Source organism: Thunnus thynnus, chromosome 9 (assembly GCF_963924715.1).
Source record: "Thunnus thynnus chromosome 9, fThuThy2.1, whole genome shotgun sequence".
Lineage (NCBI taxonomy): Eukaryota > Metazoa > Chordata > Actinopteri > Scombriformes > Scombridae > Thunnus > Thunnus thynnus.
In genome coordinates, this window is record NC_089525.1 from 18,241,513 (window position 1) to 18,267,847 (window position 26,335).

Here is a 26,335-nt window from a genome sequence, read left to right on the forward strand (position 1 = left end):
CTGTTTCACATTCTTTCCTAGTTCACAATTCATTTCTAAATCCAATTACTTCACTTGCCCCATGGGCATATACAGTTTCCTTTGACAACTGACTCATAACAAAGTACTTAAAGCACTCAGATCCAATAGTGTTGACACAATACCCTAGCATACCATGTTTTCAGATGCCTGTGATGTGTCAGCATTGATTGAGTATCCCCAAATTACCTTTGTATGCTGTCCTTTTGATTTTGAAGCAGGAGTTTAGATATTGTATATCAGTTACTTACGATGGTGCACTGTTAAGCTTATGCAGAAGCAGGATTTATTTTTGAAATGTTTTCTGAAGCCCTGACAGGGGAATAGGCAGCTTACTGACCTTGAAGGTTCATCAGTATGTAGTTTTTCACTTGTAATCGCAGGGGGCTTTCAAGACAGTGACTGAAGGAGAATATTTTTTCTGCATGGCTACCTACACTGAGCCCATGGGATTCTGTCTGATGTGAGAATAGCAGACTACACAGATGTGTGTTACTGTGAGATACATTTTGCTTGCCTTTAACAGTGTGAGTTGGTGTGTGTTGGTTATTTATGAGAGAGTTAACACTGTATCTCCACATTTCTGTTAATGGATGTGCATGTGTGTGTGTCCACAAACATGGATAACAAGCTCTTACTAATACACCTGATAGTACAATGTAGTTAATCTTCCTCTTTTCCTCCTTCACTAAGCGATGATTTACTTTGTTAAGGTGTGACCTCATCATCCTGGCTCCATGATACCCCACCTCCCCCTCACAGCAAGAGCAGGCAGCCTTGTTATCTCACACACACACACACACATACACACACACACACACACACACACAAACATTCACATACTCACACAGGGACAGAGCAGCAGCAGAGGGGACTGGGCAGGGCTTGGGAGATTTTCTCATTTTATTTCCAGAGTATATGTGTCTATCTCTGAGAGAGAGAGAGAGTGTGTGTGTGTGTGTGTGTGTGCACAGGAGAGACAAGCAGAGAAGGAGAGAGAGAGAAAGCGAAACATGGGAGGCGAAGGGGAGGGAGTGTGGATCATGCATGTGCATTAACTCAGCTCCAGCTCCAGCGGCACAGCAGCAGCAGCAGCAGCAGCAAACAGAAACAGCAGCAGCACAGGAGGGAAAGAGAGAGAGAAAGACAGAGAGGGAGAGTTGGAGGGAGGGTAGTAGTCTCAGGCACAGAAACAAAAGCTGCAGAGGACTGCTTTCCATCTCCACTAAAAGAACAACGGAGGAGTAATAGGAGGAGGAGGGGGTAGTCATGATAGTGATGAGACAATAACGGAAGAGGAGGCACATTGTAGTCAGTGAGGACTGAAACCAAGGCTCTTCTCTTCTCTGCTCTCCATGTTTTTGGGCACTCAACGTACCATTGCCTTCGTCTCCAAACCCAGAGGAGGATGTCTGTGTCGGGGAAGAAGGAATTTGATGTAAAGCAGATCCTCAGGCTCCGCTGGCGCTGGTTCAGCCATTCATCCCAAGGTTCGGCTGGAGGTGGGGGTGGTGGCGTTGGCGGGGTGGGAGGCTACATCCAGCAGGATGGCCTGGACCACAGAGGGACCCCCGTCCAGGGCCGGCTGAAGAGTCACTCACGGGAAAGAGGTGTAGGAGGACTACGGAAGACTAACAGCCCGGCCCACAGTATCTTAGCACCGACGCCGGGGCCCACGCCTGTCTATGTCAGAGGGGGTCATCAATCATGGCACCATCAGCAGAACACCATCCAGGGTCTCCAGGTCAACGAGGAATCTTCAAAGAGCAGTTCATCGCCCAGCACCACAAGGAAAGTGGAAGCCAACATTGGCCAAGAAGATGTGAAGAGCAGCACAGAGGAACCTGCAGAGGTGGAGGCCAGAGAGAGGTATGACTGTTATGAGGTGGTAGAGACACAGATTGATTATGTGGTGCCACATCAGTCATGCTACATATCATATCTTCAGTTACTGGAATCCAGATTATGGGATGCTATTTTGGGAACACATGGTTCCCTCAGATTTCATAGAAAAGAGTATGGATGTTAAATAAAATCTTCATGTAATGAAGAAAGTCTGGTGCCTGAGGCAGCATTCCGGTGTTAAAAAGTAAGAATGTTTTGTTGTGGAGAGGAAAGATGAGCACAACCCTGCCTTAAACAGCAAATGTTGCTTATGTAGCACATATCAGTCGTATTCAAAACATGTTTTCAACATGAGACTAATTATATATATATATGAAGAGTACAGCTACCACCTCATTTCATTCCACATTTGCAGTGCAATTCTGCATGTACATCCTTTAATTAGGTAAATATTAAATTATCTGCACAGCTATCTTTTTCCAATTTACTCAGGCTAGGCAGCTGCCACCATGGCTCACCTGGGGACAGCTCACTCTTGTTGTCCACAACGTGTTAGCCAGGATAAACCAATAAAGCATCCTTTTAATTATTCAGTGGATCAAAAGCCAAGGCTTTTTCTGCTCCCTTGTATGTGTTGTGGTCCAGATTACATGCAAAGTATGTCTTTGCCCGAGTCCTTAGAGTATTTAGCTTTTACACAGAACACTAATGCAATCTTCCATAGAGTTAAAAGTGTATGGCGGGAAAGAGCCATTACATCATGTAACACACATAGGCCCTATAAAAAAAGGAAGCAGTGCAATCACATGAATTATCCAGACTGCCACTACAACCACTTCATAAGCCAAAAGCTATCATAGCTAGTGGTCGGCACAGGGTATTTGATTCATTTTTTTTTTTTTTTTTTTTACCAAAATCATTATACAAACCCTGATGCAAAACTGTCACGGTCATAGATGTTTTTTTTCCAGCTATAAATCCCACCCCCTGCCTCTCCAGGTTGCGTTTTTTCCCCTTGTCTTCCTTGTGATCCTACATCTTCCTTTAGGAAGTAAACAGGTTTGGAGATGTGTGTGAGTGTTTGTGTGTGTATGTGTATGTGCTGTCTGGCTGAACACTAAAAGCACCTCACATCAAGGATGAAAAGACTACGTCTCCTTTTATCTTGTCTGTGACATTCTAAGGTGATTGGTAAGCTTTGCTGATTCCTATACGCTTTTGTTCACCTGGTGATGAGGTGAACAATGAAAGTGAACCTGTCCCTTTGTTTCACGAGGAGCTCACTGTGATTAAACAGATAATTCTAAATACATACTCTCTACCTACAGCCAAAAATGTGTCAATGTGGATAAAATGACTGCTAGGGGCAGTGGACGGTCGGGCTCCCTGAACAGAACATGAATTATTCTGAGTTAAGATACAGTTTTGAAATCAGCTCGACATTCTGCTCTTCATGTTGGCATAATTGGCAGATGTTCATGTTTTGGGGGTCCCTATGTGTGAAGAGTGCATGCATAAAAGATGTGCCTCACAGTAAAAATGTGTAACTCTCCAGCTCTCAGGGGGACCTTGAGTTCATGCTGGCCATGTAAAATACAGTGCAACCATCATATTTTGACAATGATACTGAAATATTAAAATGGTTCTGCTTTGTTGGATTATAAAATATATCCTTGGTTTAACTGTACTTGATTGTAGTGATATCCATTTATGCATTTGATAATTAGCAAAAGAATCTGACATATAAAGTCATTTTGATAGCTTTGATTCCTGTTTCCCCTGCCCAAACTATAAACAAGGTACACAGGAAATACATCTTCCATTCTAAATGGCAGTGTCACTCATTAAGAACATTGACAGACAGTTCCATCACCCCCTTCTCTCACACAAATAAATTGATCACCCTGTCAGCATCTGTTTTACATAATTATTAAATCAAGGAATTAACATTCTCTGATTATTCAATGGTTTAAATGGCAAGCAAGGTAGTAAAAAACACTTTGATGAGAACAATAATCAGGGACATACATTGTTATGTGCGTGATGCTACTTTTCAAACAAGATTGTGTTTAATGGAAAGGCAGTCACTCGATGACTGTGAAAGTCTGGTTGCTGGAAATGTTTGGACAAGCACCGCATCTGTAGATGTATAATTTTGCCAGTGACTGTGTGTCACATCATGGCTTGCATGTTCATCGCCGGCTAAGCAGATGTGTGGATGTCACTGAGATATGCACATTCATTTACTCCACCAGCTGGGTGGCCCTATTATGTCTCACATCATAAATCCTTGACACATAATTTGTCACAATCCCTCTGGCTGAATCTAGAAATGAGTTCTGCTGGATGTGAAAAATACAAAAGTTTTAGCAATTCTTCTGTAGTTGGAAAATGTCATTTTGTGGTTCATGCTCCTTAGTGATTACTTTCATTCACACAATGTCAACAAGAAATCCATCCCATTGTTTTCTTCCATTTCTCCATTGATTTGGTTCTCACTTCTGTTATTAATATTTAATATTGTTGTCAATTGGATCCAACTGACAATGTCAGTGAAAACAGCTCATCCTAACTTGTGGGTGCACCTTCTTTGAATAAATTATGTGATAAACCATCCATTTAGGATTCTGCTTGACTTGAAAATTTGTTATGATGATATTTTGATGACATTAACATACTTAATAAGGATAAATCATAAATTGAAATCATTAATTTTATGTGTTCACAATAGTTCACTGGTATTTATTTGTCTGGGAGGTTCTTGGAAACCTCAACATAAAGCTAATAAAACAGATTATTCTCTTTTTATTTCATGTAGTTAATTAAGTTTTTGTAGCACATTCTAAAAATCTGCGTGGGTGTCATGAGTATTGAAGATAACTCATAAAGTCAGTGACTCATTTATGTCATGGTCTGTGCCACGGGTATAATTATTCTCACTCTATTAGCTTTCCCCTGAATTTGGTGAACCTTCCTCATCTAACTGACTGATATGTATCTAGAGAGTTGTTTAATCAAATAATATCAAAAAAATAATACCTTGTTGTTTCCCACTCTTGCTTCTAATGCCCCAACATATCTATATACTGTATTTGTTCTGTCCTCATGACTCTCATCCAAATAACCCTCTCCCTATCATTGGCAGAGAATATATGACAGAAGTTAACCTGAATGGAATGGAAACCCTGACCTCTCCCATATAAACACTAACAGAGGCTTGAGTCAGCGGGCTGTTAGTTTGAATGATATCTCAATTCCCTCTCCATCGCCTTGGAAAAGAAATAGCACCACCTCTCCCCCATGTCAACAGCAGTAATTCAGATATTTGTTGGATGCCTCATAACACCGCAAGGCTTATAAGGTCTCGGTCTGTGTGTGACACCCCCAGCGGAGGCATCCAAGATGCTGTAAATTACCAAACAAAATATATCTGTTGTAATCTCAAAATGACATCCTCATGGATAAGGAGATTTTGTGATCATGTAATTGATTCTGAATGTTTCATTTTATCATCGCCAAATCAGCATTCTTTATGCAACAAGGCCATCTTAGATGGAAGCTGAAGATCAAGCCAGAGATTTTGGTAGCCCCTTTTACTGCATTTGCAAAAGGCTTTGAACAGTGGAGAGAAGAGATACAGAAGCATTATATACGGGACACATTCTCTCATTTCCGTTCAATCAGTCATTTTTCCCCCCAGATGGCCCTAATTCAAAGAAAATAATCCCTGACACAGCTTTTCATGAATTTTACATGGGTACTATTAGTAGAGGCCATGACTTAGTTCAACAGTGTCCTGAGGCACTCACATTCAGTAATTTGCATTGAAAATGAAACAAAGGGGCATGGATAACTGTGATCAAGCTGAAAATGTGGTTCAACTAAATCATATCTGGGAGGAAGGTGTTTAAGACAATATTCTGTGCATTTTTCCATAGTATTTAGATTATATAATAAAATATAACATCTGAGAGATGATTGTGGAAAATGTACAGAGGACCATACAATATAGTGTATAAATACACCATGTTTACAGTTCTGCAGACAGGATGATTTTTTAAAAATATGTGTTTGATTTGAGAAATCATTGACCCAGTTTTAGGGTCCTGTCAACAACAGGCAAAATATTTAGCCTTCTAATTCTTAAGTACATCAATCTAGATAGGTTGAAAATGCATATACGATCTAAATATCTAATATATATATAAATATCTATAAATCTCTCATACATACAGAAAACCACATGGGACACAGGACACACTGCTGTAATAATGCGGATTCAATTGTTTACCCACTCACATCCGATGTAAGTAAATTATGGACAATCCAACAAGGATGACAGTCTCATACACTATAACCTGCCATCAGCGAACCAGTGAGGAGCTTTCTGCTAAGATCTGCACATTTTTCACTTACAGGACGCCCCCAACCCCCAACACACACACAATTTACACTAAATTCCTCTTCCATTAGAATGCGGAGCAATGTAATCATAGTTCATCCATGAACAAGGCCAGAAAATTATTTACCATACCATAAAAATGTACTTCACCAATGGTTTTGTTTTAAGTCAGTTACACTGCTAGTATGCTGTGCTTAACAACAGAAAAAGTGAAATCTCTATTTTGAAATATATTAATTTTCTAACACATTATTCCACAGTGGCCTCAAACAGATATCTCATATATGTGTGCAAGTCAATTATGCAGAATTTCATTATTAAACTATCAGATATTTTGACTTGATTTTACATTTTTACCATGCAAAATTGAACTCCTGTTCACGTAGTTTTTTAATATTCAAAATAGGAATGGGTATCCCACCTGAGATGTTCATTATCTGTTCGCAGGCATTATGCTGACATGACTTCCCCACCACGCTTCTTCTTTACAACGTGTGCGGTTTTGGTAAAAGCTGAGGGGAAAAGCAATAAGAAGGCAATATTTCATTCCTGTTAATAGCTGTGGCAATTTTCCACTGCACTCTTTTACATAAAGGACCCGCTGGCCACTTTTAGAGCAGATTTCAAAAGACACAGTTCCTGTTTGCAGCTACATTTCCTCCATCTTTATCAATATTAAGCATGTATGTCCGGTATAACAATGGCATCAGACGAAGAATGTCAGTGTTGAGCCTCGGTGAGATAGGAAAAGTGCAGGGAGGAAAATCTATTTCTCTGCAGAGTTATCTCAGTCTCACTGCTGGGCTCAAGTTATTACAGTCAGTGTATATATTTCTTTCTACACAAAGCCGAATGCCAGTGTACTGACTGTCAAAGTACAGAGGCATAAAGATCTCATGGAATATACTGTATAGACCTGGCACATGCTGTGTGAGGCTTTGTAGGAGTTGCTGGATTCTCAACCCAACCCAAGCTACTCAGCAGCCTTCATGGGCAAATGGCTGTTATAATCCATTTTGAAAGAGACATTTCCCATTTGGCCTAGGCAGGCACGACTTTCCCTCTTGTAGAGGGATGGAGTTGACACTAGTTGGAATAAGACTGAGATCTTCAGTAGCATGTCCGACTCATAACCTTTACTGCTAGGGGCTAATCTGGGCTGACAAAAGCACATCTTGAATCGTCCAGCCATTCATCTAGAAAGGCAGTTTTGGCACAGTGTGAAGTCAGACTGATTACAGCAGACAGGACCGAGGAGAGAGCATTAAATGTGATAATTTATACAACTCCTCTGTATTTAATGTGTATCTTATATTTCTGTACCTTGTGCTAAAAAATAGCATATGGAGTTTCCATAACACAGTCTCCTCCAGTCGTGACAACATAAGGAAAAACCTCATTGCCTCTGCTTCACCTGTATAGCAGAGTTTTTTGAATATGCAGTGTCTTTTCTCAGATCTAATTAGTCACATTGTGGTGTGATATTTTTGGATAGGTGTGAAGAGCAAGAAGCATGATGAAACTTCAGGTCACTGAAAGAAACCTGATGTGTACAGTAGGATATGTTGAGATGGGAAATAAAAACCTCTTCTGTTCTTTGGTATTCTATCCTATTGGACTAATTTACATTCTCACAGTTATAAGACTGCAAGTTAGCATATTTAAAATTGTAGTTTGCAGAGCACAAAAGAAATCTATAGGCCCTGTTAGACTCTGTGACTCTCTGTGAATTGTTTAGTAATATGTGATGTACAGCACTGTCCCTACAGCAGTTTCTCTGGAGTAAGGTGTTCTGGGGCTTTAGTGCCTCAATAAAATTGGGCTATACCTCTGATGATCGAACCCACTACTGAAAGCGAAATATACACCTCCGAGAAATTTACTGCCCCCCAGAATGTGATACCAAAGCAATTAGTGTCGAAGAGATTGGTAGGCGTGAGAAATCCCTATAGCATGCCTTGGAGCCAATACAAAGGCAATGCATCTCAGTTTTACGGCCCCATTGCTTATTCAGTCTTGTTTGGTGTTCCTCTCCAAGACACCAGAGTCAGTGGGGAATTATAGTGACAAGGCAATAAATTGCACTTGCATTTAGCAAAAAGTCTCCCAATAAAGATTAGACTATAGGATACTGCAGTGACCAGAGTGCAATATAAACAATTCCCAGAGAAAAAATGTTATTGCTTTTGGGAATCAAAGAGGAGAAAATCACACACTTGGCTAAAAACTTTATAATAGTGCGTTAATCAGGGTGTCAATAAGAGCCACCACCCCCTACATCCTCCCTGCATTATCAATCTTAGTGTATGTCAATACATTGTGCTGCCAAGCATTACAGGGTTTTCAGTTCATTTGTATTGACGAATCTGTAAATTTACACATTTATGCAGCTCTCATATCAGCACATGAGTGGTAATGAGTGAGGACATAAAGTGTTGCTTTAAATAGCAGTGACATTTTTTCTTGAGCACTATCAGTCTTAACACAGCAGAAGGACCATGAGATGACAGTAAATTCCCTCAGAGAGACGGTTTTGGTCTGTTTATGTAGCATAACAAACAACCCTAAATGTCAATGAGTGGACTTGCTCTGTGAAGGACACCAAAGTGACTGGGCTGCATTATTTGCCACGCGTCTGAGGGATTACTTGGAAGCCTGTAAAACAGCATGTAATCTAGCAGCCTGTGGGGACAGGGACTCAGCCTCACCACAATGCTATGAGGAACAGGCTTGTTCATTGTTATGTCCCTGTCTTTGGGAAACACACGTGCACACACAGATATGCAGACGCACACAAAGGCATGCACACATACAAACACAGGCAGATTCTGTATGGAAGGCTGTTGCGTAGATTGTGGTACTGCTCGTCCCATTGGATTGCAGTGCTTAGTTATCCACTTATGTACGGAGTTTAGTCCAGAACAGTTTTAATTTCAGCTTAGAGTGGCAAGAAAGATGCAGATGCACTGCAGGGAGTAGAGGATTCGGGGGTGTCATGTGCCCAAAAAAGCCCTATTGTGTCTTCAATAATTTGTTGCTTATCTCGCTGTGTACAGCTTTTTAATTTAAATTTTTATTTCATACTTGTGATAATGGACATAGAGAGGAAACAGTAAGTGAAATTAATTAATTTTTTTTGTTAATTTGTCTCCCTAAATTAAATTTCCTTGTTTATTTCACCTTTCTTATGTTTTTTGTGTCATGTTCTGTAAAGTCCCCATCAAATGAAGTTCTTGCTTACAGCTTATTATTTCATACATGTCTATGTCCAAAAAAAGTAGTATTGGACAAACCTAATGCAGCAGAACTATATGTACCTTTGTGATCTATTCATTCAAATGTTGAATGAATAGATCACAGAAAATGAGAGAGAACGTAGAAAAGTGAAAGTTCAATCAAAAGAAAGCACAAAAAGCACAGAAAGCAAATATGCTATACTTATTCAGATGGGGTTCATTGCTTTAGTCCATGTTTTCGGTTACATCACATCTCTCTTCTCTTTCTCCCTTCTTGTTTGTCTTCCTCAGGTTAGCTCTGAGCACTTTCTCCAGAATGAACACCAACTCCTCCGATGAGTTTTTCCAGGCGACAAATCATGCAGAACAGACTTTCCGTAAGATGGAGACCTACCTCCAGCACAAGCAGCTGTGTGATGTCCTCTTGATAGCAGGGGATCATAAGATTCCAGCTCACAGGTTGGTGTTTGTGCCTCTGTCTGCTTTCATTGAATTAATTACACCTGCATCTGCTTTAGTTAAAAGATACAGCAGCTCATTTGGATTCAGTTCATTAAGTTGTCAATGCGGGCATTTTTCAAGCTTTGGTCTCCACCACATTTTGCATACTGAAACATATCATTAACACATCAGTCACATCCATCTGAGGAATAATCCAATAATCTCTCAAATTCAAAGCAGGATTCGCCAGATTTTCAGGTGACAGTTGACAGGAAATATAAGCAAACCCATGAAACTGTGGTCTGCATCTAAATAATGTACACTTATGTGATCTAATTACACTTCTGCCCTTCCTCATCTCCACATTAAGTTTGAGGCATGGAAGAACACTGTGATCCACCACATAGAGGTGTCAATATTTGGGCATCCATCCCTCGGTTGAATGGCTGAATTGAACAGATCACATGCCATCCCCTGAATGCTGCGAAACCTTGTGTTCACTAAGAGCATGTGCTTCTATGTCTATCCACCAGCATATTTTGTTAGTTCATCCAGACGGAGTCATGAAGCAGAAACCAGAATACTCCACAGAGAAAAAAAAAAGTATCAGTCACTGACCTACTTGGGTGAAATGAACAGTGCTGCGACTGCCTATTTCAACGTGGCTTTATTTGCTCATAGGACACATCCACCTAAAGTGGGGGTGGAGGTGGGGGGTGGTGTATAGATATAATAAACAGCACCTGATAAAATAAATATAAATATTAGACACTCCCAGATTATGGAAATACGGATGTGGAAAGTTTTATGTCACTTTACTCAATGTCATTTCCTTGTAATGCCATTTGATCTATCCTTTCCTTCATGAATCAGCTGATGTGTTATGTGAGCTAGACAAATGAGTTAACATAATTAGATGTCTGACCTCTGTAGCTATTAGCGACATGAAGCATGTGGGATAATTTCATTCATCATACACTGACAAAGTGTATGATACAGAATGTGGGAGGAACGTAAATTACACAATCTCTCAGTGACCTAGCATGGTTCAAAAAGCACACAAACATCATTTATTCCCTGTGAGAAACAGTAGTGTATGAAATTACAGTACAGTGTGATACAGGAGATATGCCCTAATGTACAAGAGCATAAATTCATTGCATTTTTTTTTTCTTTTTTTAAATGCCAGATTAGTCCTCAGTGCTGTATCGGACTACTTTGCTGCTATGTTCACCAGCGACGTGAGAGAGGCAAAACAAGAGGAGATCAAGATGGAGGGAGTCGATCCTGAAGCCCTCAGATCTCTGGTTCATTTCGCCTACACTGGTGAGTGCTCATAAAGACATTCACTAGCTCTTGTAAGTAGTTATGAGACTTCTGAAATCCAACCATGATTAAAATGGATCAATAAGGCAATATATCACTTGGCTGACTGACAGGGCATCACTTCAACATAACAGCCAATTCCCCTTTGATAAATCTCCTACCATGTGTGGTAAATGGTAAAACATCATAATGAAGATTTTCCAGTATGTTTTGCTGTATATTCACTTAAAGGACCAGTGTGTAAAGTTTAGTGGTATCTAGCAGAACAGACTTGGCAGAAATGGAATATAATATGAAAATAAAAATCATTGTATTTTTGTGAGCTTAGATTGAGCCCTTTATATCTACATAGCAGGGGGTCCCCTTCCAAGGAGGCCGCCATGTTGCACCGCCATGTTTCTACAGTAGCCCAGCATGGACAAACCAAACACTGGCTCTAGAGAAGGCCTTTCGCATTTTTCACGAAAACTTGCAGAAGACCACAGGTTCTCCTACACGTCTGGAAGGGGAGAATGAGGAAAGGTGTATTCATTTGATTGCAATGTGCAACCTCACCACTAAATACCACTAAATCTTACACACTGGTCCTTTAAGCAATGCATATCAGTAACTTGATATGCATTGAAAAGGGAACTATGCATACCTGTACCTTTAACATGTGGGTCCATTTTACTGCCAATACTTGTTTACATTACTTTGGTGAAATTTTGAATGAAATACTTCTTCCACCAGCTGTTTCTGACATTGCAGCTACATTCAGTCTGCACATATAAAATGTATCATGCTTGTCCTGACATTGCAGGTGTCCTTGAGCTGAAAGAGGAGACCATTGAGAGCTTATTGGCGGCAGCTTGCCTCCTCCAGCTTTCACAAGTCATCCAGGTCTGCTGTAACTTCCTGATGAAGCAGCTTCATCCCTCCAATTGCCTGGGAATACGCTCCTTTGCAGATGCCCAGGGCTGTGTGGACCTGCTCAATGTGGCTCATAACTACACTATGGTAGGAAGGCAAATAGAGCTAGACTATATTTATATGGCTGGGTGGGCTAAATTATTTATTTTGTAATAAGGGATTGCACACTCAAAGTGAGTCTTCATTGCTTGAATACACAAGGGCAGCTGTAATAACGAAAGCTATAAAGTTAACAGGAGTATTTAAAAATTTAGTTTAATCACCACTATGTAATTTCACATTAAAGGCAGCAGACAGCATAGTGAATCAAATCAACTCTGCCCCACATAGTCTAAAGAACAGTACTCACAGGATTTACACAGATTTCTTAAGAATAAACCTTTTTAGCCTGTTTCAGATTTTTATTTTTCTCACATAAACTCCCAGCCGTGTCCTGTAAAATAATCTTCAGTTCAATCAGATCAGTTCAACTTGACATTAAAATTTATTTGTTTTGTGAATTCAGTCAGTAATGCAATATGTGGCCTATAGATAGTGTCATGGCTGGATATACTGTACATAAAACATTTGATTATTTACGACCATCCTCTGCTTTGAGGCTAGTTAATTCAAATAACCTGTCATAACCTGTAAAGGAATAAACTGTTGGCGTCTTGGTTATTTATATCATCTAATTTCAGCAGAGAAATGGGTGACATGCACATTTGAATAGAAATTGAATAGTTTCATGCTTTCACTTTATCTAATTTGGTTATGTGGCTGTCAGTAAGAGATACCACGTAGCTGCTCACTGATTAGTGCACTGCCTGACTTGAGAAATTGCAATTTCTATATATTTCTGAGAGAGATATTTGCATTGGATTAAGATTCATGCACATATTTGTCAGATAAGGTCTTGCTGGCCAGGCAGAAGTGACAGCGCGAGGCAAGCGTTATCTCCTAAAGGACATCTGCTCAGCCTGTTTACATAGTCCCCATCCAGGACCAGGAGGTTAATCTAATCATCAAACTGCACAAGAGGGCCAACTTCCTGTTCAATCACTTCAGTAATGAGCAGCAAGAGCTGTGGGCTTCCTGGAAGTCTATCCTCTGGGTTCTGAGTGGAGCAAGTTGTGTTTTGATAAGCTTGTGTTTCCTGGTTGAGCATGGCAGCCACGGTCCGCCTCTGACATCCTTTTCCTTTCTAAAAGAGTTGCTCTTTTTTATGTTGCAGTAGATAAAAGTGGAATGTTTCATTGTTTGGGAAAACAGTATTTCTTTCCAGTTCCAAAAAAAGTATATCTCACATATCTCAAATATTACGTTATTTAGATTTGCTTAATGAATCCCAGTTTCAAAAAATAACAAAATATAGTGGTTAGTTTCTCTAAATTACATGGTAACAAAAAAGTTGTTGAATGTTGATCCTCCCAGCCGCTCCCTGATTAAACATCAGTGTCCCTCCTCATCAGAAAACAGTTATTGCACAATTGCTCTTGTGCTGTGGTTAAATCAATTAGTGTCCTTCCTGCTGATCTTGTTTTCCAAGCAGTTTACCCACCAATGAGTTTGCCAGCATCTGAAAATACATCCTTTTAAATGGTTATGAAACAAACTGGGCTGAGCTTTCAATTTTGTTGTCAGACTGGTAATTACAAATAATTGGTCTAAGGCAATGTCAGAGAGTTGGATGGCATTTCTCCCTCACTATTACCACAACAGATCAATGGATGTCCCTCATTTCATTAAGGCTTTCTGAGTTAAGCTCTTAAAACCTGCTCTCATAATAAATTGGAGCAGGACACTGTAATTTGTTGAGAGTTGATGATCAATAGCATGCTTGTTTTTCGTAATTGTTGAGCATCCAATTTACAGTGAGCGCTGGATTTGTCAAAGTTATTCGGCAGGGGCGAATCTAGGATCAGACCTTGAGGGGGGCTCAGCACCTAATGAGAATATGACATGTAGACTATGCCTTGCAAAAGTGTTCAACACCCCTTCTAAATCACTCATTTCACTGGAGTGAATACATTAATATTTTTCTATATATTATATTTTACAACAGTAATGCTTTTAATGAATTACTAGTAAATAACACTGGTTTCACACTGGTAAACCTCAATTCAATTAGGTACACAATATTACCTTTAGAAGCAACTTAATTGGTTGGGTGGTCTATTGTAGTGTATTATAATAATGGTTCAGAATGAACAATCACAGATTTCAATATAATACACCTGTTTTAGAGAGGACCCTCAGCCAGTTAATGAAACCTGAGGCAAATACTCATTCATAATGACCAGAACTTTCCAAAGTAAGTAAAAGATCAAGTTATAGCAAAGCAGATATGAGGAGAAATGTACAAAACATTGTTCAGTCTCTGAACCACATGGGGACAGTCCACTACATCATCAAGGAATGAACAAAGCATCATACAATACAGATATTGTCAAATCAGGCCATCACTCCAATCTGTGCACCTGGGCAAGAAGCAAACTGGTAAGAGATAACAACCTGAGACCAAAAACAACTTTGAAAAAGGTCAGTACCTGCAATAAGAAAAAGAGTACATGAGTCACATTTTCTGAATGCTGTACAAGTATGGTCTATATGGCATGATGGCAAGAAAGAAGCCATTACTTTTTCTAAAAAATGGGGGGAAACTCATTAAAGATCTGAGTGACAAATGGCCCGAGGCACCATGGTTTTAAACTTCAAACAAACCATCACCCATGAACCCCAATCCCAAAAGTGAAGAATAGGTTTATAGTCTGTTGCTTCAATCTTGGAATGGCAGTGATCCAGTTCAAGCCATGTTTTGAATGTTATAAAAGGTCAGTGCTGAGACTTAGAAAATGCTATTTACAAGTGAGTCCATGCAACTTGAGCTCAAGCTCAAACTGATTTGCCAATGTGCACACAACTGCATGTGTGTGAGTGTGTTACTGTAATTAAGAGTTGCCAATTTGTTCAGCTACTCTCTGCTGACCATTTTAGACCTGTTAATAAAAGCATTTCCTCTTATAGATCAACTATTCAATTATGTGACTAGAAAGACACCAACAAATCTGTGAAAACTTACTTTAATGTTGAGCCACAAAGCCATCACTAGGTTTACAAAGGTTATATGTCTACTTTCTCACCTGGTACTTGCTCTCTCTCTCTCTCTCTCTCTCTCTCTCTCTCTCTCTCTCTCTCTCTCTGCCTACTCTATCCTGCTCTCTCTCCTTCTCTATCCTCCTCTCTTCCTATTTGTCAACAAGAGAACTAACATTACCCAATAATCTCTAAGTTAGCTAGCTAGCTAGCTTGTGAGCTCACTAATAAAGTTAACATTTGAGATTACTGGCAGTTAACATTATGGCTTGTTCTGAAACGTCAGTGTCTGATAACTTCTTCACCTTTAAGCCGTACATTAAAATTACATTGATACATTGCCAAATACATCAAATCAACTGCACAGCAATAATGACCAATTTGACCCAACGTTCTCTGTCAGAACATTCAGCAATTTTATTTGCTAACGTTTCAACTTGTGTTTTTCTGCACCATCAAATCTTAAATTCACTACTTAGCTACATCTCACACGCTCAGTTTGAAACTAGGGGTGGGTAGCATGGCACTGATTTTCAATTTACAAGCATTTAAGCCCTCAGACAAGTTTGAAAAATCTAACAAAATCTATAATAATAATATATGTATTTTTTTTTTAGTCTTGCTGAGATATTAAAGTGTGCTTGTGCACCCCTAAAAAGAGTCTAAAATCATCAATGTTATTCAGGCAGTTTAATAATTAATGCTCAGTTGCTTATGTCACAAAGGTAACATGGCACCGTTATGGCCGAGGCCTGCTATGTATGTGTTTCATATGTTTTAATGTTGGACATAACACACTGTAGAGGTGTAAAGCAGGAAGGGTGTTTTATATGGCATAATCTCTAATGGAAGTATCCAGAGACATGTCCTTGAGAGGTAGCCATGCAGTGCTGTAATATCGCCTGGGCTTGTGGCCAGTAAATGGAAGATCAATCTTTAGGAAGGCAATAGAGAACAGCTCCCACAAAATTTAGAGCTGGGCACCGCATTGGTGTGATGTTAATGTTGGTGTGCTGTGCCCCTTTGTTTCTCATGAATAAGCTTATAAAGGCTTAATGGTGTCATGTATGAGCAGCAGCAGAAATGCTTTATAAGCTGATGAAGAATGTTTTTTTTTTTTGGAGATGTTTTATGCCAGATTGATTTGTAGCCTGCTGTTGCGTGGATCATTTTTATTTAATGAGCTTAACAGATGATAGTTTCATCTGTTCTTTCAAAAAATTTTGGAAATAGGGAGTACTTCACTGTTGTTATTAGTGATGTAGGAGTCTAGGATATAATGGATGGAGACCTTCAAACTGGCATTGTGCTTGCATTCATTTTCTTCACCTCTCTGTGTGCTATTTGGTCCTCATAGGCATAGAAATACACACACACACAGTTCAGTGCACCACGCGTACTCCTTGGCTAATGACTGATGATTATCTGCCTCCTCCACGTCTCCTCTATGTTCCAGGAACACTTCCTGGAGGTCATTCAGAACCAGGAGTTCCTGCTGCTCCCTACGGCTGAGATTGTTAAGCTGCTCTCCAGCGATGACATCAACGTTCCAGATGAGGAAACAATCTTCCAGGCTTTGATGATGTGGGTGAGGTATGATGTCCAGCATCGACAACAGGACCTAGGGGTGCTCCTTGCCTATATCCGTCTGCCTCTTCTTCCTCCACAGGTGAGACAGCAAATGAAGACGTAGGGTGGTGGCGGAGGAAACCATATGATCAGGACTGTATATGGTGCATTTGCTTGAGTATGTAGCTGAGAACTAAGCTGTCACGATGCTTCCTTTGTCCACACTGTCAACAATAGCTGTCATTTCCCCCCCTTTGCCAAATCTGTCAAGGATGCAAACTGCTGGATTTATAATGCACTATTTCACAATATGTCTCTTCATATTTATATAGGATTTCAATCATTTTGTCTATAAATGTCAGGAAAAGGTGAAAAATTATTTTACTAATGTCCCAGAGGCTAGCATTACGTATTCAAAGGTCTTGTTTTGTCTGGCTGTGTCTGAACAACAGTCTAAAATCCAAAAATATTAATTTTACTATCAAATAAGACAAAGGAAAGCACATCTTTACAGTTGAGATGCTGGAACCAGGCTGGGAATGTTTAGCATTTTTGCTTGAAAAATGAGTGAAACAGTTATTTAATTATCAAAATATTTGACACTTAAATTTCTGTTGATCCACTAATCAATTAATCGACTAATTGCCACAGCTCTAAGCCACATACATTTACTGCAGGAGAATTGCCCAGTATAACCTCAGCTTTTCAACTGACCACTGAAAAGCAATGAACCACTGAATTGTCAATAATGACTTTATTTATGTTGGTGGCTGAAGTAAAATCTCCTCTCGTAATGATAAATCAAACTGGCAGTATGACAACAAGTTTTTATTTGCATGAGGCAATTAATAGCTTGCTTATGTTTGAATTATTGTTGTTTTAAACAGCGCAACTCATGTTTTATGAATGCCATATTTCTGAGAGGGAGCATTGTTTTACAATTGTGTCATCCTAATTTACATAACATCAATCACAAATAAGCCATTTTTTTGGCAGATCTGAAATATGAAAATATTTCCCTTTTTTTACATTAACACTGCTTAATGGATTACTTTCCAAAGCTTATTTTGCACATGTCGGTTTTATAATTCACTTTATATTGGGTGACAGGGGTGGCAGGAAATAATAACTCACAGTATTGCTGTTTGAAAACAACAATGAAGACAATGTTTTTATGAATGGAAAAAAAAGTGGAAAATATGATCTAATTCATAAGTTATCTCATCTATCGGCTTGGGAGATACTGCTCACTGTGAGGCAAATAAACAACAGAAATGAACCACTGCTTTCATGAAAACCAGAACTTTATTTTTTTAAAAACTAAGAAGATGAGTGTTGCTGACATTACTCATAGGCATATCAACATCAATACATTTATACAAAACATTAATTCATGAAAATGAAATGTGTTGGTATTCAATAAAAACACATAAGATCTTACTAGGATGTATAAAAGTATGCCTTCAAATCTATATAAGTTGTGATAGTGTGAATGGCTTTATGACTAATTTGTTCAGTTGTTTTATCTCAGGCTGATGTTTGCACATGTGTTTCCATTTAATGTGTTTTGTTGTAATGTCTGGTTTGATGCAGCAGTTCTCTTCATCCAAGACAGTTTTCTCCTATGGGAGACAATAAAGCAGCTGCATTAGTTTTCAGTGTAGGCTCGATGATACATGGACATAAGACATTTAAGTCTTTGAGTTTAGATATTTCCCAAATAGATGCAAAATGTGACTATAGAATTGTCATAAATATTTTGCATTTAACATAAACCATTATAAATAATAATATGTTAAGACTTGCTTGTATCCAATCTAAAGATAAGACAGTTTTGTGTACAAGGGTCCTGCATTCTGTTACATTTAATCTAACATTTCACACATAAAGTACTCAAGGTAATTCTACATGAGATTAACCTGGTTTTAGATTAACAGGCCTTTCATTGCATCCCTCCAAAGGTCATTTGTATAAATACCATAAACGTTATCAACCACATATGTTTCTTTATATTTTAATGCATTCTTTCTTATGATGTAGCCTATTGATGAGATTTTTATTTTAATCCAGCTTCTTGCAGATCTGGAAAACAACAAGATGTTCTCTGATGATCTGGAATGCCAAAAGCTGCTGATGGAGGCCATGAAGTACCATCTTCTGCCTGAGCGACGTCCCATGTTTCAGAGCCCAAGAACCAAACCTAGAAAGTCCACTGTTGGTGCACTTTATGCAGTAGGAGGGATGGATGCCACCAAAGGTATGGCCCATATACAGCACGTATCTATATACAGCTGTGTGTGGATACGTTATTTAAATTGTAAAACCTGCTGTGTCTATGGTTGCAGGCTCCACCACCATAGAGAAGTACGACCTGCGGACTAACACTTGGGTGCAGGTTGGAATTATGAATGGACGCCGGTTGCAGTTTGGCGTGGCGGTGATTGACAACAAGCTGTATGTGGTCGGAGGAAGAGATGGACTCAAGACGTCCAACATGGTGGAGTGCTACAATCCAATCAACAAAGTGTGGTCCACCATGCCCCCCATGTCAACACACAGACATGGACTTGGTGAGTGTTCACAGTGTCTGCCAGACAACTCCACTTATTTTGTTAAAAAGAAAGTAACACACTGATAAATAATCTAATGATGGAGACATAACAACATTGTTTTGCTTAGATTAGTTAGTTAGTAGATTAAAACTGAGAATAAAACAAGGACACCCTCTGTCAAAGCAGTAAATCTGCTACAAAGAAAACTATTTGTTACTATTCTCAAAGATCCAAATATGACATGAAGTGTGTTGACAATAAAACACAAATTCAAGGTTTGGGTTTTATATCGGTCAGCCTACCTGGTGTTATAAAACACCCAAAATTGCAGGATGCATGCTCGGAGGCGTCACAGCTGGCATGCTGTTAAAAAATCACACGTTTCTTTTGAGATAGACCTTTGATATTTTCCCATTCCCCTATCAAAGATTGGCAGGCTGTGCTGGCCCTGCTCTTCCTTACCCTTCCCTGCCCAATAAATTTCATATCAGAAGGCGTTTTGATTCACAGTTGAAACAGGTCTGGGTAACAGAACAGGGAGATCTTGTCAAAGCATTCAGCTCACTCACTCGGTGTGGTCGGAGGTATCGGAGCGCCCAGGAGATAACACTGTACAGATTACCTGTGTTGTCTTTGATGTTTCATGTAGCAAATATCTCTTGCTGCTTTGCTTGTGGTGTGCATATTTTGAGTATGAATATATTTGAGCTTAGTGTCCACCAGCGTCCCTGCACAGCCGTTGCCTGCTGTGTGCATTATGAGTAACAACAACAAAAGAAATTTCTTGAAGATGACAAAAGTATTTCTTTTTTATTCCAAAACCACCATTCAGTAGTATAAAGAGAGCGCCACTTCAAGAATTGCTTCTGTCTGACAGTGTTTATGTCATTCATGAGTTCTCTGAATGTGGTCTTGCTCTTATGTTCCCTCAAAATAATTGAACTCTCACCAAAGGAAATAAGGATAAGGGTGGTAATATAAAAACCCATTGTGTTAAAACATCCTCTGCATTGTTGCTGGTGAAAATCGCTTTCCTCTGTGACTTGGGAATGAGGAATAACAATGCTGTTTTATAGTCTTCCTGTTTGAATACATTTGGTCAGCTGCATGACTCACTCTGTTCCATGCTCAGCTCTAAGATTAAAAATGTACCTCTGCCTCAGCTCTTTCCAAGAACTGTTGAAAGAGGGGGTTCAATTTTAAAATGTCATTTAATCTCTTTTCACTGATTATTTGCTAGCATGTGGTTTACATTACATTGTGCTGGCATTATGCTTTGTGATGAGAATTTGAAAAAAGACACTGATCTTTGTTTCATAAGCCTCAAAGAAGTTTTGTAGCTTTAGTCACCCTTTTGATATAAAACGTTTAGCATTATAAAAACAACAGTTGGAGGTCACAGATGTTACAGCATCAACTGTGTGCCTGTACTACTTGTACTCCTGTACTAATTCATTAAGTGCTTATATTGCTGATAATGATTACAAATGCACTGTCCTTTTGTGTTTACATAGATAAATAAACATAAAAATACACAAGTACGAAGTAATAATAAAGTATATTAATCATTCAATGTTATAATTTTCTTCCTATTTTACAAAATCATCCAAAAAAACAGCATGTTATTTTGGGTAACATGTGCCTCTTGCATCAATTTGTGTAGGTATTGCTGTGCTGGAGGGCCCCATGTATGCTGTAGGAGGCCACGACGGCTGGAGCTATCTCAACACAGTGGAACGCTGGGACCCTCAGGCCAGACAGTGGAACTACGTGGCCAGTATGTCGACACCACGGAGCACCATGGGAGTCACAGCGCTCAATGGAAAGTAAGTTGCCTTGTCTATATTCAACTCACAGACTATCCCAACATGGCCTAATGATAAAATTACACTATAAGGCAAAATATATTGTTGTCCTTCTGCTACTTTGTTTCCATACTGAGGCTGAGGTCAGTGGCAACCGTAACAGACACTGAGGGGGCAGACGAGTACAGGCAATGTGCAATAAAAAAAGGAATGCCAGTATTAGTGCAGAATTTTGAAATATTCTTCTATTTAAATGTTGAAGTTACCAGTGTTCTTGCATATTGTTGCATGTTTTAACTTTGTATTTAGACTTGCTTAAAATTTTATCATCATGTCTGCTTTTATTTTTGCTAAAGATAAGTTATCTCTCCAAAAAATAAATAAAAGCAGATACTGTATTATGTTAATCCACAATATTCAATAATCTGCAAGTTAATTTGCATAATGTACAGTAATAAATGAAAATGGAAAAATGAGAAAGAATCTAAAACACTACTGCATGCTTTGCTTTGGAAAATGGTCAACATTCAGCAGTAATGTAATACGTAACTTGGAATACAGCGTACAATAACATTGGCACGGTTGTATAACTTACAGTGTGCTGGTCCAAGAAAAGCAGAAGCGCTGTATTCAGCAGCTCAAGGCAGAAGCTGGTCTGATTAGTTTGATAATTTATACTGTGTAATCTAGACTCCATAAAAGCAAAACACTTCATGTATTTGTATGTATTAAATTCCTAACTGCGCTATTTGAAAGTAAATTAAGCAAGAAACAGACCAGCTCAGCCTAATTTAAATATGTTTCTGTGCTGAAGGAGAAAAGAGGCTGCTGCTGCTCGGCTACATCCAGAATTCAGTGTTAAAGTCGACGCTGAGTTATTTCTGCATCTAGGTCAAAAATAGACAAGAAGGAAACTGTTTCCCTAGCCTCTACTTTCTTGCTGTCGGGTCTTTGAGCTACAAGCACTTAAAACACTGATGTGATATTTCTGGAGGGAACACTCTCAAGGAAAGAGCCTTTGCAAGATGCTCTCCACTGCTCACTGCTATATCTCATAAAATCTGTCACATTATCACTGGTCTGTCACTATTCGACAACTGATATGAGTTATTCCTGCCAGAGATGCAGAGGTAGGTACTGTATGTACAGTATGTTAAATATTTGATTTTGAGCCTGTTTTGTTTATTTTCTTAGATTGTTTGCAGTAGGTGGTCGAGACGGCAGCTCATGTTTGAGGTCCATGGAGTGCTTCGATCCGCATACCAACAAGTGGAGCATGTGTGCTCCCATGGCCAAGAGGCGAGGAGGAGTGGGTGTGGCGACATACAACAACTTCCTGTATGCTGTAGGCGGACACGACGCTCCCGCCTCCAACCACTGTTCGAGACTCTCCGACTGTGTAGAGAGGTCAGTAAACGCTTCTTCTCTGGAGAAAAGACACAAACAAGAAAAAATGTTGTGCAAGCAGTTGATGGAACTCAGTCAAAGGTGGGGCTGAGGCTGTTGACTTTCTCTTAAGAACAATAGAGAGTTAAAATCATCTTGATCCCCACCCTGTTCCTGCATTTTGAGACATGTCGGCGTTATACTACGTGATACTCCACTGAAGAGATCATAGTTTCCACTGATTCTTTCATTTTATAGTATCTGGCACCATCTTGTGGCCACAATATTCTCCCGTATCTGAACCTAATGTGATGTAGGTAGAATGACACCTTCAGTTATAATTTACTGCTAAGAAAAACATCTCTTGTTTAAATAAATTAAATTGTTTCCCATTATTTGTGAATTCATGTAGGGATTCTATGATTATTGCAATAATGTTGAAATAACATGAAATGCTAATTGATGCCTTTATTTTGAGAGTGGTACTGATAGAAGTTTACTCAGTATAGATTGAATCATCTTTTTAGGTGGGCACATGACATCTATATATTGACATGTGTATTACCTTACAGTATGCTGTTTAATTTATAGACTGATTCTGACTGATACATATTTTCTGTGTCGTATCAGTTTGTAAGGAGTTCAATGATTTTCTGAAAACATTTTCAGCATTTGTTTTGACCTACTTATATTTCAATAGAGATGGGCAAACTGTAAACTTTTAACTTTTGCATGTTTTAGGCACTTTAACCAGTTTGTAAAATCAAATAATGAGTAACTTAGTGCCTACAGAGTCATATATTTGTATGATTACTGTAATTCTGTTTTACTTTTTTTACTTATTGTCTATGTGCATAAAATTATGTAGATTGCCTTCTGCCACATCTTTATTTTATTAATTTAACTTACTGATTTAAAGCTGCATAAGGCAACTTCAAACTTTGGTAGCCTCGAGTGTCATTAAAACATCAATGAATTTCAGAACATTTGAGTGATTTCACTACACAGAAATTATAGAAAGTAAATCATTTTCACCATCATTTTATCATCTTAGTGGTCCACATGGTAAAGAAAAAAACTACTTTATGCAGCAACTTCTTCCCTCGCTGATTAGTCCAGCTCTCTCTGGACCCAGCATCCGCCAGATGTTGTTCAAGAGACAGTTTTGCATTTTTGCTTTTTTTTCCAATTTGGTTCTCTGTCTGTGCTGAAAGAAGTTCCCATTAGTGACCATTCAGACATCTGTGATTAAAGAGGGCGGACATAAGGATGTCTCAATTAGTGGGGATGGGGGACTGTTTTCCACTGGAGATTTAGGCTGCTTGGATAGATGAATTTTTACAAAACTCTTTTCACCCTTCATCCTGGCGATGATAAACCATGCAGTACCATAATGCAAAAACAATCATTGACCAAATGTTGTAATTTCAGATATGACCCAAAGACAGACACGTGGACCACTGTGTCCTCCCTCAGCGTTCCCCGGGATGCAGTGGGTGTTTGCCTGCTGGGTGACAGGCTGTATGCTGTGGGAGGATATGATGGCCAGTCATATCTGAACACTGTTGAGTCCTACGATGCACAAAACAATGAGTGGACTGAGGTAATTACATCAACCAAAACTCATTTATTATGAGTATTTGTCCATCACAACACAAAACACAGTGCATGTGACTCATACTCTTAGATATTAGTAAAAATATTATGATGCTAATTCTGTTTTAGGGAACCTTTGGTTACATTTTTTAAGGAACTGTTGCTTGCTTTTGTCACACTTTGTTACTTTACAAACCCATTGGGTTCATCTGCTGAAGTCACGGAATCCTATCAAACATGTTATGGCTTGCTTTTCTTTTTTGCAACATATTTTTCCAATCTTGCCACTGCAACCCTCTTATCTGCATGAAGTCAAATGGGATTTTTTTTGAAGACAACCTCAGATGAGAAGCTGCATGTTAACCTCTCTGTCTTCCTGTAGGAGGTCCCTCTCAACATTGGCAGGGCAGGTGCCTGTGTGGTGGTGGTGAAATTGCCTTGAGCGCTTTGTCTCACGACAGCATGGGAAAGAAATGAAAAGAAGTTGCGAAGAAGAGTGGACAAACAATACAACAGATCAAGGACACATCCTTCGAGAGTCATGAGTTTTTGTTTTTTTTTCTTCCTCCAGATTTTTCTGAGGAAAACACAGACAGAGCCTTGCCCATAAACCATTGTTTCTATCATTAGTGCACACATCTGCCCACTGGGGAGGACTTGCTCAGAAACTGGAATGCAAGGCGCATTCTCTACATTCTCAACCGATCAAGAATTTTCACAGACTTGGCTAAGCTGTAGCAATCAGTGCCAAGTCTTTGTTGTACTGGTTTGTTATACTAGATTTATGAAAAGTTCTGTGTACGTCTTTAAGATATAGATTTACAAGTTTTGATCAAGTAAGCCTAACTACAGGTTAGATTACATTTCTACCATTTATAACATTTCCTATCAGTGCCATCACAAACAGTATATTTTTGGGTTTATATTTCCCTTTACAGCCACTCAAATAAAAATGTTATAATACATAGATGTAACTATGTATCAGTGTCTTTCCTGAGTGAGTGGTCTGAACAGACTCTTTAGCAAAAAGGACCACTGTGAACACTGAGGGTGAAGAGTTTGTCCAGGCTGAATTGCAGAACAGAGAGGAAATCAAACGTTTTCGCTGAAAAAATGTGTTTGGACATGTTTATAGTTCTTTTTTATTGAAACTGTAGCTACAGAACACCAAAGTCATTTGCTTGTCTTAGAAGTCTTGTTACGCATTAAATAAAGGTTTACAAAATTGTGAATTACAGAAAATATATCATATTGATATTTCACATTGCTGTACAGATTTTTGTGAACTTTCTGAAACTACATTTGTGTTGATAGAACCATGCCTAAACCAGTGTACTCTGGTGACTACACTTATTATTCTTTTGTCTTTATTTCTGGGCGCGCTAGCTGAGCAAATGTTTTATTTGATTTATACAATAGTGTATATCACTGTCTGTTCTGTATTTTTAAGTATATAATGCCTTCTGGGTCATGTAGATGATCTTCACTGACACAACACACTACATCCAAACTAATTACCCAAGTCTATGAGAGAATTTCAAGTACTGTTTTACATTTTTATGTGAAACACTCGAAAACCTGATTTCCACAGCACTTCACTGATGTGACTTTGATTAGAATTTTTAGATTTGTAGTTGGTTGTTCTGCTCTTAAAAGTAAAAGATAACTAACTTGTTCATGATGAGAACAATTTGTAACTGTAATTATAACATGTTTTGGGGGCCAAATGTTACTTTTTATGTTTTTATCCTAATTTTGTACAGCATGCAAACCTATAAATTAAATGACTTCAGTCTTCTCTGCATGTTCAAATCCATGTTTCGAACTGAATGTGACCCCTCAGCGGGCATATTTTTATTTCTCTTGTTGTTCTGCTTTAAGTAAACTAAACTGATTCTTTGACTAAACAGACTTGGATACTACTTTGATGTCAGCATTAACCTCTGTTTTGTTCTCATCTCAGCACCCACTTTTTAAATCAAGCAAGCATGTTTGTTGATATCGCTGTGTATTTTTCACTCTCATCAACAGACTGAGGACCAACTGCTACTGCTTTCCTTTGTTTTTTTTCACTGTTTACCCTCCAAATAGTTTTCAAATTCCCTCCTCCGCACTCTCCTATAGCTTGTTCGGTTTGATTGTGATGGTTTTTGCTTACAAAATACCAGCTTA

The 26,335-nt window shown here is 38.9% G+C and overlaps 1 protein-coding gene across 4 annotated transcripts in view; it reads left to right on the forward strand.

Moving 5' to 3' along the window:
• Positions 1-26,070, forward strand: part of klhl4 (kelch-like family member 4) — a 29,502-nt gene extending 3,432 nt beyond the window's left edge. Inside the window, exons 2-12 of one of the 4 annotated variants that reach the window (XM_067599409.1) lie at positions 993-1,887; positions 9,793-9,960; positions 11,132-11,268; positions 12,071-12,267; positions 16,712-16,924; positions 18,895-19,081; positions 19,170-19,394; positions 21,040-21,202; positions 22,376-22,669; positions 23,999-24,170; positions 24,546-26,070. In XM_067599409.1, coding sequence (XP_067455510.1) covers positions 1,427-1,887; positions 9,793-9,960; positions 11,132-11,268; positions 12,071-12,267; positions 16,712-16,924; positions 18,895-19,081; positions 19,170-19,394; positions 21,040-21,202; positions 22,376-22,669; positions 23,999-24,170; positions 24,546-24,605 — 2,277 coding nt within the window. In that variant the 5' untranslated portion in view covers positions 993-1,426 and the 3' untranslated portion in view covers positions 24,606-26,070. The remainder of the gene's footprint in view (positions 1-992; positions 1,888-9,792; positions 9,961-11,131; positions 11,269-12,070; positions 12,268-16,711; positions 16,925-18,894; positions 19,082-19,169; positions 19,395-21,039; positions 21,203-22,375; positions 22,670-23,998; positions 24,171-24,545) is intronic. The other 3 variants (XM_067599410.1, XM_067599411.1, XM_067599412.1) reach the window with 3 other exon arrangements.
• The last annotated feature ends 265 nt before the right edge of the window (positions 26,071-26,335 follow it).